At 42.8% G+C, this 18,708-nt stretch overlaps 1 protein-coding gene across 2 annotated transcripts in view; it reads right to left on the bottom strand.

Annotated features, from left to right (window-relative positions):
* Positions 1-2,065: 2,065 nt before the first annotated feature.
* Positions 2,066-18,708, bottom strand: part of LOC130175549 (paired box protein Pax-7-like) — a 57,978-nt gene continuing 41,335 nt past the window's right edge. For both annotated transcript variants that reach the window (XM_056386101.1, XM_056386102.1), the window contains exons 8-9: positions 8,303-8,570; positions 2,066-4,641 (exon numbers count right to left, since the gene is read on the bottom strand). In XM_056386101.1, the coding sequence (XP_056242076.1) occupies positions 4,526-4,641; positions 8,303-8,570 (384 nt within the window). In that variant the 3' untranslated portion in view covers positions 2,066-4,525. The remainder of the gene's footprint in view (positions 4,642-8,302; positions 8,571-18,708) is intronic.

Genomic DNA, 18,708 nt, shown 5'->3' with positions numbered 1-18,708 from the left:
CACTGTGTGTTTAAGAACAGGGTGTCACCACCATGACTCTGGTGAGAAAAAATGTGTTACTGTGTAAAATGTAAAATGTATAAATAAAAGTGAATCTGGATGAAAGCAGAGTGGAGTTTTTATATACGACTGGACAATGCTAACATTTACACATTAGAAGTGTGGAATAAAGGCCCAGCTCACTGCTAAACTACACTACACACTGAAGACACAACACTGTTACAGGACTGCAAAAGTATTAAATAAAATATTTTTTCTAATATTTGTGTTTTGTCTATGTATTATTAGTGTTTAAGACAATATGTGTCTGGTCATACATTATTGAAATACACGAAATCAAACTCTGACACTAAACGTGTAATAATATAATATATCTTATCATATCATACCATATCAACAGAGGTGGACAAAGCACACAACCTCATTACTTGAGATACTCCTGGTCAAATATTACTCCAATACAGAGATTGGAGACAGATGAGTACTGAAGTATTCAAAAGTACATTTTTATTACGTCAACATAACACATTTACTGATCCAAATGACTCTGAAACAACCTACTGACTGATGACAGACTGTCTGACTGACTGACTGACTGACTGACTGATGACTGACTGACTGACTGACTGTAGAACCTATAGAATAAACCGACTGTAGAATATGATACAAAGACTGTAGAAATTGCCATAATAAACACAATTGAATCAATAAAAGGAGTTATTTTCGTATTTCTTCTTTTCTTTAGTCAGTGGCAAAGTCTAGTTGTGGTAAACACAGCAAACATTTCAAACTAGATGCATCTTTCTTTATTTCTAAAGCTTCAAACACAGACCTCAGATCAGAGCATGGTCTCTGGTGAAGAATCTTCTGCCTCACCTTTATCTAACGTCGCCATGGTTAGGACACTGACAGGTTCAAACATGACTGACAGTGGAGGGGTTGATTGCGTTTGGTTTTTCTCCTGTGATCAACACAGTGGTTGATCTATCACATTTTCAAAATAAATATCCTTCACTGACTGAAAAGCTCTGCTTCAAAGTAAGAGTCCTTCATAGAAATGGAGTCAAAAGTGCAATATTTTTCTTTAAGTGTAGTGGAATATAGGTCACAAGTTTTCATAAGAAATAAGTAAAGTACAGATACTGAAAAATATATTTAAGTGCAGTACTAAAGTAAATGTAATTTGTTACTGTCCACCCCTGAATGTATAATATAATAAATAGAACAGAATAGAATAGAATATGACACATAGTGGAGATATTCCAACACTGACCCAATCTCCCATTTACAGTATATACAGTATAATATACCCCAGTAGGGTTGGCCTCACAGTATAGTATTTTTATGGGGCTCTTATTTTGAAAGTGGGATTTGTTCATTGAGAAGCCTCTCTCTGAGTGGCCTTGCTTATTATTTTCGGAATCTTCTTCATGCATTTTGCAGCAGCCTACAATAAACCAGTACTTATTCAGTGTGTGATTCAGTGATGAACTGATACAGCGAGTCACAGTGTAAAATTTACTCTAAGTGTCACAGCCAGTCAATGGTCTTTCATTTTTATGATTGCTGATGAATTGCGCTCACAGTAAAGAGGTTAATTTTATCCTGATGAACAATATGGAAAGAGTAATAATTTTACTTTTCCAGATAGTGAATACTATAGTGAATTACTATTTCAATTCCAATACACACAAAAAGGCCTTCAACCTGCAAATTGCTGGTTGCAGCTATTATTATGATTGTTATTGTTATAGTTATTATTATTATTACACCAATAAAAATAGCAGTAGAAGCTGAGAACTTGCTGTAATAATGTATTTGACAGAGACACAGACAGTAAATAACCTGTCATCTATCATATCATCTGTTTCAACCCTTCATGTTTCTAGAAAATATTTTAAAAACTATGTGAAGTAAAATGGAGACGGAGCCCGATGACGACCCCCATCCATCCTCCACCCTGTGGCACAGACTGAACATGGTGCTTCATTATCTCAGACGTGAATCAGTGAACTGCACAGACAGCAGTGAGCTCGGTGTCAGTGAAGAGCAGCAACAGCCCGTGTCTTGGTCCAGTTGTAGAGCTTTAATGAACAGACAGTTACGCCAGTGTTACAGTGACACACCAAGAGGCTGAGGGAGTAAATGCCAATACAAAATTCTCACTAGTCTAATTCTTCATACAGGTAGAATAAATTATATTACACACATGCCAACAGAAAGCAGAACAAAACAAGCAGAGCAAGGACCAAGAGGTAAACAGGAGGGGCGGGGTCAGTCAGCACGTCTGTACATTTGATCCTTAATGTTCTCCTTGGTTTGTCATCAGTGAAAAAATATATATACACAAGGTAGACTGTTAACACAGCCAACGTCCACACAGGTCCCACGGCTCTTAGAGGGATGGTGTGATAACGTGTGAGGCCGTGATGGATGGGCTGCCCTCATCATGGGTTTCTATGGGAATGTCATCATCTTCACATGAGCCCAGGATCAAACACTGAGCATCTGTCTGGAACGGCATCAAATACAGAACAAAAGTGACAGAAAGAAACAGGACTTATAAAGCAAAGGCATGTTTGATTGTTCGTGTGCACTTTCTTATGTGTGGAATGATGTGAGGGGAATGATCCAGTTATCGTCCTGCAGTGGACGGAGCTCAGGAGGACTGGAGCGATGAGGAGTCGTCCCTTTGGTCAGTGCATTGATTAAAGTGAGTCTGACTGCTCCACACATCCTCACTGGAACCATTCAAAGTGGCAAATGGCTTCATCGTCAAAAAACCTGTAATTCTTTTATTACAAGTCAGAACGATCATTTATCTCTGAATACATTCTGAATGATAAAATGTTTGTATTATGAGTCATTTTTACCGTCTAATCTAAGGCCAGATAGAAACACTTTCAGTTGTTTTTTCTTTGCTGTTAAACTACGGCAGATATTTCACAATAAAAGAGGCGAGTGGCGCTCTTTGCTACAGGGTTTTAATTTGAAACATTTATGTACTGACACAGCAAACAGAAACCTGTACTGATGGATGTTCACTGTGCAGTGTGTGCATATTAAACTGAACTTAACGAGATGGCAGCTGAACATCAAAAGGGAACAGCAAATGAAGACAGGAGCAGATCATTAATAAAGTCTGGGTCTCTCTGTTGTTGAGGTAATTAAAGGTAACATTATCTGAGAATTTACTTTATCACTGATACACTCTCCTGATTTTTTTTCCCTCACAGCTCAACGGTGAGCTGTGAGGAACACACTTCATACTACTTCAGTTGTCAGGGGCAGATTATTGCAAGAAGTCACTGATAAACGTGTTGCAGTGGACGTTCTGTCTGATATGTTAGAAGACATGTATCATTTAGTAGGTATCAAAGAGTGACTGTAGGAGATTCACTAACTAAACCAAACTGATGTCTCATCTACAGGCTGATGGTTGATGTTGTCTTGTCATTGTGTCACCCAACGGTTGTTTCCATAGATATGTGTAAGGACGTTAATGAAGTAGAATCAAGAGAATGAAATGAAGACAGAAGGACTTAGTGACTGGTAGCGGGCTGGAGACAGGTGGAGACAGCTGCTCCAACCGCTGCTGGAGCTCAGAGGGAGGGACAAACAATAAACACTGCTCTTAATGGATGAATTAGTCCACATCAGTCTTTCTCTCTTCACACACACACACACACACACACACGCACACACACACGCACAGATTCCTGAAGGCTGACGCTTGTTATTGAAGCTGCCAATGTTTGGTTGCTGATATTCAGTATCTGTGAAGTGGATCAGTCTGTTTGTGTTCAGCAGTGCTGCTGTTGTTGCTGACCTCCAGTGGTTTAGCCTGTCACCACCCAGCTGTGATGTCGAGTCTGAGGTAGCGGTCATGAGTGTTTCCTTCAGGTGTTCAGACCGACTGTGACGACACAATGGACACAAACAGATGTGCATCCAGAAAAAAACACATCTGGATAAGATAAAAGTGTTTCACATCGAGTAACGTGCTCATCGTTCAGTCTGAACACACCAACCCACAGAGGCGGAGGAGGAGCGCAGCTATAACTGCTGATCAGCTGTTTGGACACAGACATTTTAGAAAACAACCTGAAGTCACCTGTGAGTCATTCTCACATGGAAAAAGCATTTTGCGATACAGTGAGGACATCACTTGATAACAAACACCCGTCCCAGGTTGTGTGAGGTGACACTGTGAGGCTGAAGGTCACATGGTGCCTCTCTGTGGTTAGAAACTCCTCAGTGGGACAGTGGATCCTCGCTGTGGGTTCGTTTGGTCCTGTGAGGAATGTTTAAAGCTGCTTCATTCAAACCTTAAACTCTGGAGAAACAATAACACAAAGTATAAAAAAGCTAAATATCAGCCCCAACACACACACACACACACACACACACACACACACACACACACACACACACACGCCTACTGGGAGATTCGTGTGGATGGTAGTAGGAGGTGCGGCTTGTGCTGGTGACCAGGTGTCATGTTGTTAGATGTGTCAGGTGAGTGTTAGTAGGCCTGGCCCGTCTCGACCTGCAGCAGTCCCAGTACAGCTGAGTGGTCGGCCAGTTTCACCCTGCGCTGACTGGACAGGCTGACGTTCTTCGCCAGGTAATCCACAGCAGCTGGAGGGGAGGAGGAGGAGGAGCACAGTTAATCCGGATCTGGTTATGAGACTGAGACTTTTATTCACTCTGGTCAAATCAAAATACTGAAACTTCCATTTTGTTTTTCATTTGACCTCCAAGCAGCAGACTGAGTAAATACAAGGTGTACAGAATTCAACACATCAGGTGTTAGAGTAGGTCATCCCTCCCCCTCAAAGGGTTAGTTCAGGTGTGATAAGATCTGTTTTAGCTACATACACTTATCCCTGTCTGACTCAAACAGCTGATCTGCAGTGTAATACATTGTGCCGCGTAGGTGCACTTGTGTGTAGGAATACAGTAATTCGACGGCTGAGAAAATTTAGCTCCAAACGACAGAGCAGGATCAACTGTTGAAAATATTCAACATAAAGCGACTATTTGATTGATATTAGCTTTTTTTTTTCTGGACATTATGTAAAGTGGCTAAAACAGGTTTTTGTTGGTGTCCTCGTCCACAGCAGCAGCAGCTTATCTGAATCTACTGCAGGTAACACACTGACATAGATCAGAGCCTCACACAACCCCACGTCTATTTACCTGAACTATGACTTTAAAGGTGTAATGTGTAAGATCTGGCCAGAATTTTAGTTTAAAATGTTGAAAAAATGAACTAACACTATCAATAGTATGTGAAGGAGCCACAGTGATGATGTCATGACCAAAACCTTCATCTATTGTATTTCAAAGATATCTACTGAAATGAGCACGCTAACCAACTAGCCGCGTCCCGGACCGTGTTGTAATACCACTTAATGACACTAGATGCTGTGAGTCAGTGTAGCATCTACTCTGCCCTCAGTCCCATGAAGAAGAAGAGCTTCCTCCAGAGCTTGAAGTTACATTACGACTCCCGACTAATAAAAATAAAAAGCTGCCGACTAGCATCACAGAGACGCAGAGATAGCTGAAACGTCTAGAATGCGTTCTTTATCTCCAACCCGAAGAACCGTTCCAACGAGAAACCACGTTCAACGGCAAAGAAAAGAAGAAAAACAAGTAAATCCTGGTGTTTGCATTACAAGTATTCATAATTTGTTTCAGTGCTGTCAACGATTTTAACTATCAACAACCAATGCACATATAAATAATAAATTATAAGGAACATGGGGAAAACAACATGATTAGCTGGACAGGGGTGAAGAGGTGAAATGCTGCCCCCTATGGAGGTGGACAAGTAGCACGAGCTGACACATTACACCTTTAAGTGTTTTTACTTGGTTTGTTTGTGTTTGCTCAGGACAGACGTGGGTCTGTGTGTGGCATCCACCTGGACACCTCCCTACATGAATGCAGCACTCCCTTCCATAGTTTCTTGAAGACTTGGTTGCTCTGGTGATTTCTGGCAGCGGAGTGTGTGTGAGACTAAATGAACTTCAGTGTGTGTTTGTGGTGATATAAGTGTGTCTCACTGATGTGTGTTAACAGTTTGTGAAGCAAGGTGCAGCTGATACATCAGGCTGCGATCACAGTGCTGGTCAATGGGCTTCTTTTATTGCTGCTTTGATGACAGGAGGAAATATCACCACGTCTCTAACATTAACGTATTGTTGAAGAACTGTTTGTTGTTCAGTCACACTGACTGACAGGAGGACACTGTGTCTGACAGACAGACAAAAGCAGCCAGCAGTTCTGCCTCCACAGACAGACATGCAGACAGACAGGAAGTCACCAGAATAACTGGGGTTCTTGGAAAGCTGGCACTAATGCTTAGCACATTTCTCCCTCGCAGTTGAGAGCGTTGCCCCTCCCTGGTTTAGCTGGTGATAACTTCTCTTTTATAGGGCAGCAGAGAGGAGGGCTGACAGCAGATGTGAGGTGACATGGTGTGTGTGTGTGTGTGTGTGTGTGTGTGTGTGTGTGTGTGTGTGTGCATGTGTGTGTTCAGGCTATTGGGGGTGATAAGTAAGGCCTGTCAGTTAGGATGCTAGCGTGCACAGAAAGGAAGCTGTCACTCTGTGCTGAGGACTGAGAGAAAGAGGAGCACCTATGGGTGGGCAGGTCTGTCTGCCAAGGTGCCAGTCACCCAGACAGCTGGTGGGGGAGCAGAGTGTGTGTGTGTGTGTGTGTGTGTGTGTGTGTTTGTGTCTCACGAGGGTTTAGCGAGGCCTCTAAAGGAAGCTGTTTTTCCTGTCAGCCAGGTTTATACCTTAAATCCCTGTTGAGCAGTCACACTGAGAGTCCTCTGCCTCCAAGATAGAGCTCATCTGATAACGCACATTCAAACGTGTGCACACATGTACAAACACAGGTGCGCACACACTCACACACACACACACACCTCAGCTACTTTGACAGTGTGTACTTTAATCTGTCAGGAGCTTCCTGAATTAGAACAAGAGAGGAGTCAAATGTCTCAAGTAAACTGGTAAATCTGTCTAGAAGGGGGGGGGGGGGGCAAGCCACAAACTTCACATCACAGCATCGTTTTCTTATACAAATGTTTTTAGTTCATAACCTGACTCCTATTAATGTGATGTCACTGACCATATTGATTATCAATTTATTTATGCTGAGTCAGTTTCTGGTCCAGGTGTCCTCTGATCAGAGTCATTATCACACACTGACATTAAAGACTCAATGAACCTGAACTATCCTTTAATTATCCTTGAGGCTGTAGCCGCGTTCTCCACCTCACTTTTTCATCCTGCGCCAACATTCAACATTCACCGCTCACGGACTGTAGAAAGCAAGATTTTAAAATACACAGGATGGGAGTTAGTGACAGTGATACTGTTTCACTGTAAAACTTTCACTTTAAACCTGTTTCACTGTAAAAGTGGTGCACTGAAAAACTGTTTCAGCATCATCTCTGAAATAATGGAGGTGTGCAGCACAGGTCCTGTGGAGCAGAGCTGGACTGGGACATGCTTCTGGTCTACAGTAGTGTCTTTAGTCAGAACTGCACACCGGCCCAAGATTTGCTCATACTCAACAAGAAAGAAAATGGCTGCAAAACATTTTCCTCACATACACTGCAAAATGACTCTTTCTATCATCAATAATTGATTGATTTGGGCTAGTAAAGCGAGCCATATCAGTATTAATGAATGTGTGTGGGAGCCAGCAGGAGGAAGTCCCTGAAACAGCAAAGTCTTGAAACCGGTATTGGCGTTTGTGCCCAGTGAGAAACTTTCATAGGAACGAATGGGGGGCCATGTTGGAAAACAATGTCTGCTCTCCTGAATACATCTGTGACGCTGATCGGCAGGTGTGTTGGTCAAAATGATGACAATAATATCTATTAAAACTAAATGTTTTTTCCTTTGAATTCCAGGTCACAGTTTCAGCTTTTGTTTCTACAAAGAATGTATTTATAAAACTGGCCCTAAACTATTCAGCACAGCTGTTGTAGCAGTCAGTCTTTCCTCATTGTGTGGCTCTAGACACCAAGGGCCAGATCTGCTGGGAGCAGGGCTTTGTCAAAGTGTGTACTGCAGTTTTCATTGAGTTTGCAGATGCAGTGTGTGGGGTAGAATGCACATAAGAATATGATATTTGTAGATAAATGTGGATTCTTTTTAACCCTGAGTCGTTTATGCAGTGATTTAACTGAGCTGTCTCAGTAAGTGACAGAGAAGAACACAGAAATGTTAGAATTAAATGTTGCTCTTGGTTAGTCTGGTCTAGCAGGACTCACTCTGGCCGTACTGGCTGTACTGGTAGCCGGCGGCTGCCACAGCTGAGTCCATGCTGTAGCTGGTGGTGCTGTATGTGGGGGGACAGTAGGACTGGGATGACGGGAGGCTGTCCACCGTCTTGATGGAGGCCTCGGCTGAACGGTGGCTGCAGCTGGCTGAGATGGCGTTGGATGGAGAGGAGTCCAAGGCGCTGTGGAGCGGTGAAATGGAGAAGTCGTGTTGCGGCTGCGAGGAAACGCCGCTGGGGTTACTGAGGATGCTCATCACCTGCGAACACAGAGAGAAGGCTTCTTCAAACAACCAGTGGTCAGCTCACCATGAAACCTGCACTGAATATTCATCACACTGATGTTTAGTCATTCTTATGACCGGATGAGCTTTTCCTTTAATGACACCAAAATATTAACAATGATCACAAGGGAGCTCATCCCCCAACACACAAACTGCCCTCACATTGTCCCCAGAGGATGAACCTTTTCACGGGAATGTTCATGTGCTGCTCTCGGGGCAAACTTCAAATGTTAGCCACATATAGGATAAAGCTTGAAGAATAGTAAAGTGTCTTTATTTTGCTGGAGAGACACAACACATGAGCAGTGCCACACTCTGTACAGTCCATGAACCTGTAAACTGCCGTAAATGTTGTTATTTATAGAAATGAAGTTGTAGATATGAGAACTGATTGACAAACAATATTTCTAACAGGATCCTCCATGTGTTCTTTGTTCTGGGACAATGGTTTTTAAGTGATTGAAAGGACTTGAAAACCTGGTAGACAAGCACAGAGGGTCATGAAGCACATGGACCCCAGGAGATGTCAAAGCTTCACTTGGGTGAGGAGGTGAGGGGCTTCCAGCAGCCAAACGCTTCTATTCAGGGCAACAAGGGGGTGGTCTGTCACTGCAGAGCAGCCCATTGTGCTGCTTGAAAGTGGAATTTATTCAAATCTTCATATTTAGCATAAGCTCACACACATCAATTAAAGGTGCCTGGATTAGGGGGTGAAATATTTTGGGAACTGAAACAGAAGAAAGCAGCAGGGTCATCCTGGTGACAGAGAGGAGCTGAGGTGTAAGTCCTCAAACTAATATCACACATGACAGGAATGATATAACTGATATTGTGTATTACTTCATAGATTCTTTCTGAACAGTGACGTGATCCACAGAGGCCAGTAAACCCAGTCACGATCTGCTGCTGGTAGTGACGTCAGCGTTGGTCGCTGAGCTGCTTCCTGACACTGATGATGTTAAAGGAAGAATTCAACAATAAGACCCTCATTCACTTTCCCTCTGAGAGAGACACGAGAGGACAGACTCTACACATAATCTACACTTCGCACGCTGCACACCAACTCAGCACTCAGACAGTCAGCGCCATGTTGTTTACTCTCATAAACAAGCTGTTTTCAGCAGTGATGGGTAGGTAACTTTGAAGTGTAATAGGTGACAGATTACTAAGTACATCATCAAAGTAATGGATTACATTTGATTACTTTTGATTACAACTTTAATCAGTCAACTTTGATTTAGTATTTAACTTATTTTTTAATAATTTAACTTTGTTAAATCAATAAAGTTAAAGCTAATCTTACTAATTTAAAATCTAAACTCTACTTCCACAGTCAGACAGAATTGTCAGACGTTTGTGTGTGAGCTTTAAAGTTTTCCTCTGCTCTGATGTTACTGGATGTGTCCTGAGAGCCGAGGCCTCAGCTGACACATGATTCATCTACAAATGGTACTGGGATTAAGAAGAAGCTGGTAGCAGAAGTGTAAATGAACACGACACATAAATAAACATTTCAGACAAATAGTTTGAGCTCAGCTGTTCTGATGAAGCCGGGATCTGCTGGTTGTTGTTGTGAACCTCCAGTGCTGAGTATCTCTCAGACCACAGAGTAGGGGCCCACTAACACCATGTGTTTCATTATCACAGGCAACATAATGCAAGAGGCTGCACTCAGCTTATCAATCACTAATCAATAATCAAAACTAATCAATAAGTGTTTTCACTTGACTTAGTGGGATAATATTGTGTTGATCCTACACATGTATTTTTACAGCAAATAAACAAAACTCTACACACAACTCATACACAGTGCATGTCATATGGGGACAGTAGCAGAAATAAAAAATAACCTGGAGACAACAGAAGTATTTAAATCAAAATGCAAAACAATTATTAACATTAACCAGAACTAAACAGCCCCTCCACAGACAAGCACCAAGTCCACCATCTGACTGAGAGCAGCCAGGTGCTGTAGTCATCATTCTTTGGCATATGTGTCTGTACGAGGTGGTCAGTAGAGAAACCAACAAAGGTGGCAAAGAGTGGGAAGGTGATCAGGGGTGAAGTTACCAGACGGCAAGACAGCTACAAGGACCCAGGTATCCCCCAACCCAATAACTGCAGCCAGCTCAGCTCACTTATTGGTTCCATCCAGTGCAGCACCCTGAGGCTACAGCCACACTCCGTCCTACGCTACATCCTACTACATATACGTTTTAAAATGCATCTCTTTTGCTATGTTCCCTCCTCAGTCCACACGAATTTTCGAGCCCTGAAAACAGAGACTTTTGCAAACGCTGCTGACCGTGTTTTATCTTGAAAACTCTCGAGTTGTGTTTTATTTTGAAAACTTTGGAGTTGTATTATTTTTTTAAAACTCTGGGCTTGTGTTTTATCTCAAAAACTCTGCGGTTGTGTTTCATTTTGAATACTCTGGGCTTGTGTTGTATTCTGGACAGACAGAAACTGAGACCTTTGGAAACAATGACGTAGACACCCACGGTCTCTCCTGATTGGCTCCGATCATCCTCGACTACCAGTGGTGAATACTTAAGCAATATCACACTTGAGGTCATGATGTAATCACAGCCTTGCTAGGACCGCCATAGTAGTTAAATAAGTTAAACAGATTATGATTTGTTTGCTTATTGTTTATTTGACGACGCCAATGCAAAAAGTTCCGCAATTGGACCGGTACTGGACTGTTGCTAAGCAACACATAAACATTTTCCTGACCTGCACACTAGCTTGCTACTTTATCTACACGTTACCTCAGGTGTGAGCTGAAGTATCCAGGCTTCTTCCCTTCATCCCCTGACGACCAGACATCATTTGATTCAAATGTTATTTCTGGAAATATTTTCATCTTTGCAAAGTTTGTAACAATGTAAGAGACATAACGAACGTTAATGTGACACTGATTAATGGTTAATAGAACATCTGTAAATCCGAGTGATACATAGTTAAAAGTCCCTGTGCTGTTGTACTCTATATCAGCACTCATGGCATGCCTCTCGTCCAATCACATTACTTGATCGGAACTGTTGTATAAAACAAGATAATGAATTACAGTGTTACTGACCTTGTTGTCTTTGCTAGCAGCTGTTGTTCACTTACATTCTCTATTTCAATGCTACAGCTGTCTTTGCTGTTCCTCCTACAGAGGATTTACTGTAATTAACCAGCTGCAGACATCATGTCCGTCCATGTCGTTATATGGACGTTCAAGCAGCTAACTGTGTACACAGTGTGCGGTATGACTTAGTAATATTGGGTGGCACCATACAAGTTAGTAGAGTCAAGGCCTCAGGCTTCAAATGCTGCACTACATGTGAACCACAGCCACAGGTGGGGTGGATGCCTGCTGCCACAGAGAGGGGCGAGACACACTGGATCCGATGGATCCTGATGGATGAAATACACGTGTGGGTTAGATTGTGTATTTGTTAAAGACCACATTGTTAAATGGGTCTGTTGGTATCTCCCACATCTCTGACTGGGTGATTGAAACAGTGTTGGGATGTAACTAATGACTGTCACCATCGCACCATGTGTAGTTCAGCTCAGAGCATTCTGTCAGCTGTTATATATAATTGTTTCCATGGATACACTACCTGCCACAGATTTACCAGACACACGAAGAGTTCAGAAAAGAAAAAAATTGATGTTTGTAAGTGAGTCAAGGTCATTGAAGGATGACAGGTGGTGAAATGTAACACACACACACACACACACACACACACACACACACACACAGATAGACAGAAGGTGGATAAGGTGATAAACCCCCGTCTCAAACAGTGAGGAGTTTTTACCAGATGAAGAGATGAAGAGAACAGAGGTGTCCAGATGTGCTACAGTTATCTCTAAGCCACACAGTATCATCACCTCCTTTCAGATCTGGCCCTCAGCCTCTCAACACACCAACACTGTCCCGTACATCCTCCCACTTATCTGTGTGTTCAGCTTGGTGCTTAGTTTGGTGCTGAGATTTAAAACAGTGAGCAGAAAGTTCATGTAGGGATTTTAAAATCAGGTACTGTGAGCTCAATGCTAAAGGTGACGATGCTACAAACCACAAACTTATCGGCTCTAACCCCTCCTGAAACCCCTCCCTTCGCCTTAACTTTACAGAACGGACAAACTGTGTGTGACAGAAGGCAGAGTTTCTTCACAAATCTACTTCCATCACTTTTCATATGTCCAAAGGAGTGCACCATGAATTTTACAAATACAATCATATTTACAAACTATTTACTACATAAATACTTCCAATGCTAAAAACAGCTCAACAATAACATACACAATACAAATAACTATTTACCCCTAACAAACAATGTCGACCATGGTGTGTGATGAAGAAGCAACTGACCCAAGAAACGACACAAAACAATACAAATAAACAAAAAATCATCTTAAATACATCAAATTGTAAAACATGACATTTCCTGTCACCATCAGGTGGTGCACTATATTTATTACTGAATATTGCTATTTAGATTTGTTCAGGCCAGGACTCTTATCAAACATATAAAGTTTGGGGCAGTTTGAATGATGTGTTCTGGACTTATAACAAGTTCATTTTTCATGGTGAAACATTAAAATTCGTTGCGGCGCCAAAGGCAGGGCGTTAAAGGAAAACCCAAAAGCTTCGCAATTTAACATCACAAAGGTCTTTAAATTAGACTGAGCTGATATGATGTCGATCTGATTAAAATGAAATACAACGATATGGCACGGCCAGACTAAACAATACAAAACCAATAGAAGTTATTAGGGTCAGTTGTAGTCACAGCACCACCTACTGGAAACATGACTATTTCTATACTTTCATGAACTAGATGTTGTCATAAAAGCCTGAAGAAGTTGATGAGTTCACATCAGATGGTGTTCTCATGGTGGCGCAGCAGATTTGGAAGTTTCGCCATGAGACTGAAAGTCGTCGATCAAATAAACGTTGTTAAATCTGCCCCAAAGTCCACGTTTGATAAAAGCCTCGCCCTTTAGACATTGACTTGCCAATGTTCAGCCATAGCGCCGCCTACTGCAAACAGGAAATGACATGTTATACTTTGATTTACTCCTAGATCCACTTCACATTATGCCACAAAAGCCTCAGACAGGGGCTCAAGCATCTTTTAGAGTCGATCCGTGCATGTGGCTGCCTTCATGCAAAATACAAATATCCAACTGGGGGAAACAGTAAGTGATGTTTAACTCATCAGACGATCATGGAAATTCATACGACCTGCTGGAACTCTGTGGCTGCCACTCTGCCTCGTCCAGTTTACGACAAATATATGTTTGCATATAGTAATAAGAGACAAGAAATGTCAATGCAGAAATATGTGTTTAAGGTCATTTATACCCCATTCAAAGGCTCAGTGAGGACAGCGATCAGCTGCTTCACAACGCTCCTCTCCAGCAGGCCCGGGATCAGGTTAGATGCCGCTCAGTTGCCTTCGGCCCCGTCTCCAGTCCCTGTCTATTTCTCCCTGGTCATGTTTGTCCCTTCAGCTCTCCAGACCTGCCATTCTCCATCCACCCATCAGATCCCCATGAACTTCCTGTCATCGTATCTATCTGCTTACCTGTTTTCTGCAGTCACCTGAGCTTCCCTCCCCGCTGGTCTCCCCTCTCCCTATAAATCTGTGATCATCCAGTGCAGCTACTTCACCGCATCAGGCTGCCTGTGTGTCAGTGTTTGGGTCCACCCTGGATTGGAGTCTCTGCTCACAGTGAGGAGCTAGGTGACCCATGTCCTACTGTACACGACTGAAAGTTATATTAGAAACACAGATTTTATGGCAAAGTTTGTCCACCAGAGAGCACTGACAAGTCGGTTTTTACAGACTGTCTCATTCACCACTAGGTCACTATTCTTTAATAACAATGCATCCTAGCTGTGGTCATACATGAGACTGACTAGATCATAGTGAGAGGTCTGAGAAATCAACACATCATCCTTGACGTTAACTTCCACTACACTACATGATATGTGCATTTGAAACATGATGATGTACCTCACAGTGTCAGACTGAGTTTCTGCTGTAGGCGGATACAGCGACTGGGATTAAGGCTGATGCTGAGATGCTGCTGGTGTCAGACAGGATCTATCACTGTCCTCCATGGACTCTTCAGTCACAGTAATTGGAAAGCACACTGAGCACGTCAGTGTTGAATGCAGAATCCTGATGCAATCCGAGGTAATTATGCAATCAGTTTATGCCATTTTACTATAAGCAGATATGTTTTTTTGTCAGAGGCTGTAATCCTGAAAATGACAAATCCCCCATCGGAGATGAAGAAAGACATTCAAAGAAGAAATATTTAAATATTCAGAGCTGCAACAACAAACAACAAACATCATATCACCTTATCTGAGTGAACCGGTTAAACTCACAGACAAATGACAGTGACTTTGGTGAGTGTTATCAAAGCGGCAGCTACCAATGAAATATTGGAGGTTTGTACTGACAGATGCTGACATGTCAGCTTCAAACATTATCTCCGCCGGCAACAGAAAACCGTTGAAGGACACTGAAATTATGTGGCTGACATTATCTCAACTCAAGGTGCACTTATTCACGTTACTCACAAAAACTATATGGACTATATTGTCAAACAGCTGGGTCCTGAAATCACCACAGAGAGACGGACAGCAACATGTCTACACACAGACAGACAGACTGACAGTAGAAATATCTGTTTGTCTGTTTGGCACAACAGTATCCAGGTTCCCGTCACAGGTTTGTGCAACATAGAGGAGATTTATTAGAAAAGTCAACAAAACTCAACAGTGAATGTTCTGTTTCCACTGAGTGATGTTATGTGAACAAAGCTGGGTTTTCTCCTTTCATAATGTCATTCCACTTAAATGTGAGAACAGATTTCTACCTCTCGGTTGGACCTGGCTCTGTGAAATATTGCTTTGTCGAATGGTCTGAAAAACCACCACAGGTGAGCATATAAATCTTTATTTATCCTTTATTTTTTCTGTATCAGACCCACAGTGTATTTGATCGAACATTTGTCTGTGTTCTGTGATTCCTGCTGATTTTGGTGACCCATTGACCTTTTATCTATCATCACCATTAGGTCAATGTTTCTCCTACACTGACCTTTGGTCCATTATGATGAACTGTGAACAGGAAGTCCTGATGGTTTGACTCCTTCCTTTGGTAACATAGTCAGAGCAGAATTCCCACTTGTACAGTGTCGACATGTAATGGGCAAATAATGTCCATGAATATACATTTAAATATACTATATCAGTTAGTGTATATGTAAATACTCATGTTTTCTACAGGTGAGAGTGACAGGTCTTGATGGCACCACTCTGAAACACGTTATTTCGTCGAGTTCGCATGAGCGCAGTGGTCAAAGTTCAACCCAGTTGCCAAAAGAAATGAGGCATCCAGCCAGGCACAGAAAGTAAACAGGAAGTAGACCTGAAACCGGAAACCTTCACAAGCCTAAAGTCCACAGGCTGATCTCTGTACCTGAGGACACCCACAGCTTGTTCCTGGCTGCTCCCACTCCTAGTGTTAACATATTGTCCTACACATTTCAAGGGACTTCTCTGTGTAAAACTATTTAGATTCGATTTTTTTATGTGGAGCCAGTAAGCGAACTGTAGCTAGCTATAGCTAGCTTTAGCCTGCTAACGGCTAAGATAGGAAGGATTCTGATCTTCAACTCTGAGAGAAGTGATCATATCTGAAAATAATGCTCACGCTGTGGCCAATCAGAATCAAGTATTGTCTGTCATGGTGGTGTAAAAGTAAGCACATAAATAAAAGAGCAGATGTAACTTTCAGGTTGTAGCTGTTAGTGCGCTGCAGCCAGCCAACGCCTACCGTCAACTCAAACCACAGGAAGTGGAGGGGCTTAACACTTCTCTACCCACTCAGTTAGTCAGACAGCACCCTGGGCTGTGTTCAGAGGAGAACACACTCGGTGATAAATAAAGAAGAATATATCCTACAAACATTCCATCAGTGGCTCTGATTTAAATTCCTCTGCTTCCTGACAGATTTCTTCAGTAGGTCTTTATTTATTTATTTGCTACAAAGCTCCTCGCTTTGATACTTGCCAAAACGAAGCAGTGTCTGTTTTTCAGGCGATTTCTAATTAACATCTACCCCCCTGCCCCCACTCCACTCCTCATTATGGGAATGATGTAAATATATGTGCTCATCCTTTTTGATTTGTTGACATGGGAGCGTGCCAGTTGACAGCGTGCCCAGTCAAAGGGCTTAGTACTGCAAAGTCTAATAGCAGCTGAGACTAATATTAGGCACCGCACTCATTGACATTCAGGTGCACACAGCCATGTCAACACACTCTGAACTGGGGGCTGCAGGAGGACAGGCATAGAAATGGTGGAGCTTTTATTTGTATATTTTTTACGGGGCGTTGGGTGGGGGTGTCCGGGGTGGCGGGGGTGCATAGGGGTCCCTGTGTGCTCAGGCTTCTTGAATATAATTCAACACATTTGCTCACTTTTTAAAGAGAGGTTATTGTTAATGTTAATAGACGTGTATAAAGTGCAGCGGTGCAGGGTGCGGGGGGTGGACGTGGGGGGTAGGGCGGTAGAAGAGGCCCCCCACATTCCCCCACCCCACCTCCTTATCTCAGGCCGACAGTTGTCAGGAATCACGAGCAGAGGCCTGAGTTAGCGAGGCAGGCAGGCAGGCCTGGGGATATGGATCAAAGAGACAGAGCTGGAGAACCAAAGCAGCTCTGATCCCCCAACACTGAAACCCACTCTATTCTATCCTTACTCGCCCACTCTCTCTCTCTCTCTCTATCTCTCACCCCGACATCAAATAGCGAGCCAGAGAGCTCCACCATTCCAAAGCAGGCTAAATCTTCCTCTCACAACAAACCAGAGAGGAAATGAGAGCGAGAGGAGAAATGTGCTCTGCTTCACTGTGTGATGTGTTGATGTGTTGGGGTCACTGTGGGAAGTAATAGTTTCATCTTCAGTGGCAGGTCACTAAGTTGTCTGACCTGACAGAGAGGGATTAGTGGTCCGGCTGAAGGAAAACTCCTCACCACTCTCTCAGCTCTGCAGCAGAATAGATTTATGGGAATTTGTCAGAAAGTGTAGTTGAAAATAAAAAGCTTTATTTTGCAGGCTTTCTTGGGGGGGGGGGGGGGGTTACAACTGTGATGGTAAAGCTGTGAAAAGGGTTTCTATTTACACATGCAGTGCCATCACAGGGACAGCGTCTCATACTGTCATTTTGTCTTTCTGTCAAGACTTGGAATTGGCTGCACACTCCATCTCCACATGAAAGTCAGCCTCTAATTCTTTCCCATTCAATCTGAGAGGAGGAGGCGCAGAAATGCCGTGTGTGAATTACATTCCAAATGCAATATAGCTGTTTCAAATTGAATTATTGCCTGTCAGACGTACAGCATGTGGTCTTCCTGCAATTTTGAAGTGGGATCTTAGGAAATTCGCCCTACATTGTTATCTCATGTAAATGCCTGGGAACATGATGAAAGGGTCAACGGCAGTGAACCCATAATGGAAAATCTTCAGCTGGGACTCTGAGCCATTCAGAGCAGACTGAGGGGACAATGATACAGAATGCAGCAGCGTTCATGGCATGTCGGTAGAGAACACAATCTCAACCAAACCAACTAACTGCAGCTGTTCTCCTTTTCATTTGATAGGATTTTTTTCCACAGTCGACTCACGTGATCTGCTCTGTTCTGACGGTTTTTTCTGCTGGTACTTTAGTGCTTTATCTTCTTCATCCACCTACAGCACTCTGATTGGTCCAATAATTCTCCAACAGCCACCAATGTGTGTGTGTGTGTGTGTGTGTGTGTGTGTCTCTTTCACAGTCCACATCTGTTCCAGCTGTTCCTTTAGCCACATCTGTCACCGCTGCCCTCTCCTGCTCCTTGTCTGCTTGGTTCACCAGCAGCTGTTTGTCGGTCTGGAACCTGAAGTCTCACAGGATCTCAGCCCTGTTGTCGACTCTCGGTCGACAACAGGCGGTGTGTCTTTCTAATCTATACTCTGCATGATGTTCCTGTACACCCAAGCTCGCTAATAGGCTGACTGGCTTCGGACATGGACGCAGTCCTATCATAA

This window comes from Seriola aureovittata, chromosome 9 (assembly GCF_021018895.1).
Source record: "Seriola aureovittata isolate HTS-2021-v1 ecotype China chromosome 9, ASM2101889v1, whole genome shotgun sequence".
NCBI classification, from domain to species: domain Eukaryota; kingdom Metazoa; phylum Chordata; class Actinopteri; order Carangiformes; family Carangidae; genus Seriola; species Seriola aureovittata.
Note: the sequence above shows the minus strand (reverse complement) of the source record. Positions and strands in the feature narration are given on the sequence as shown.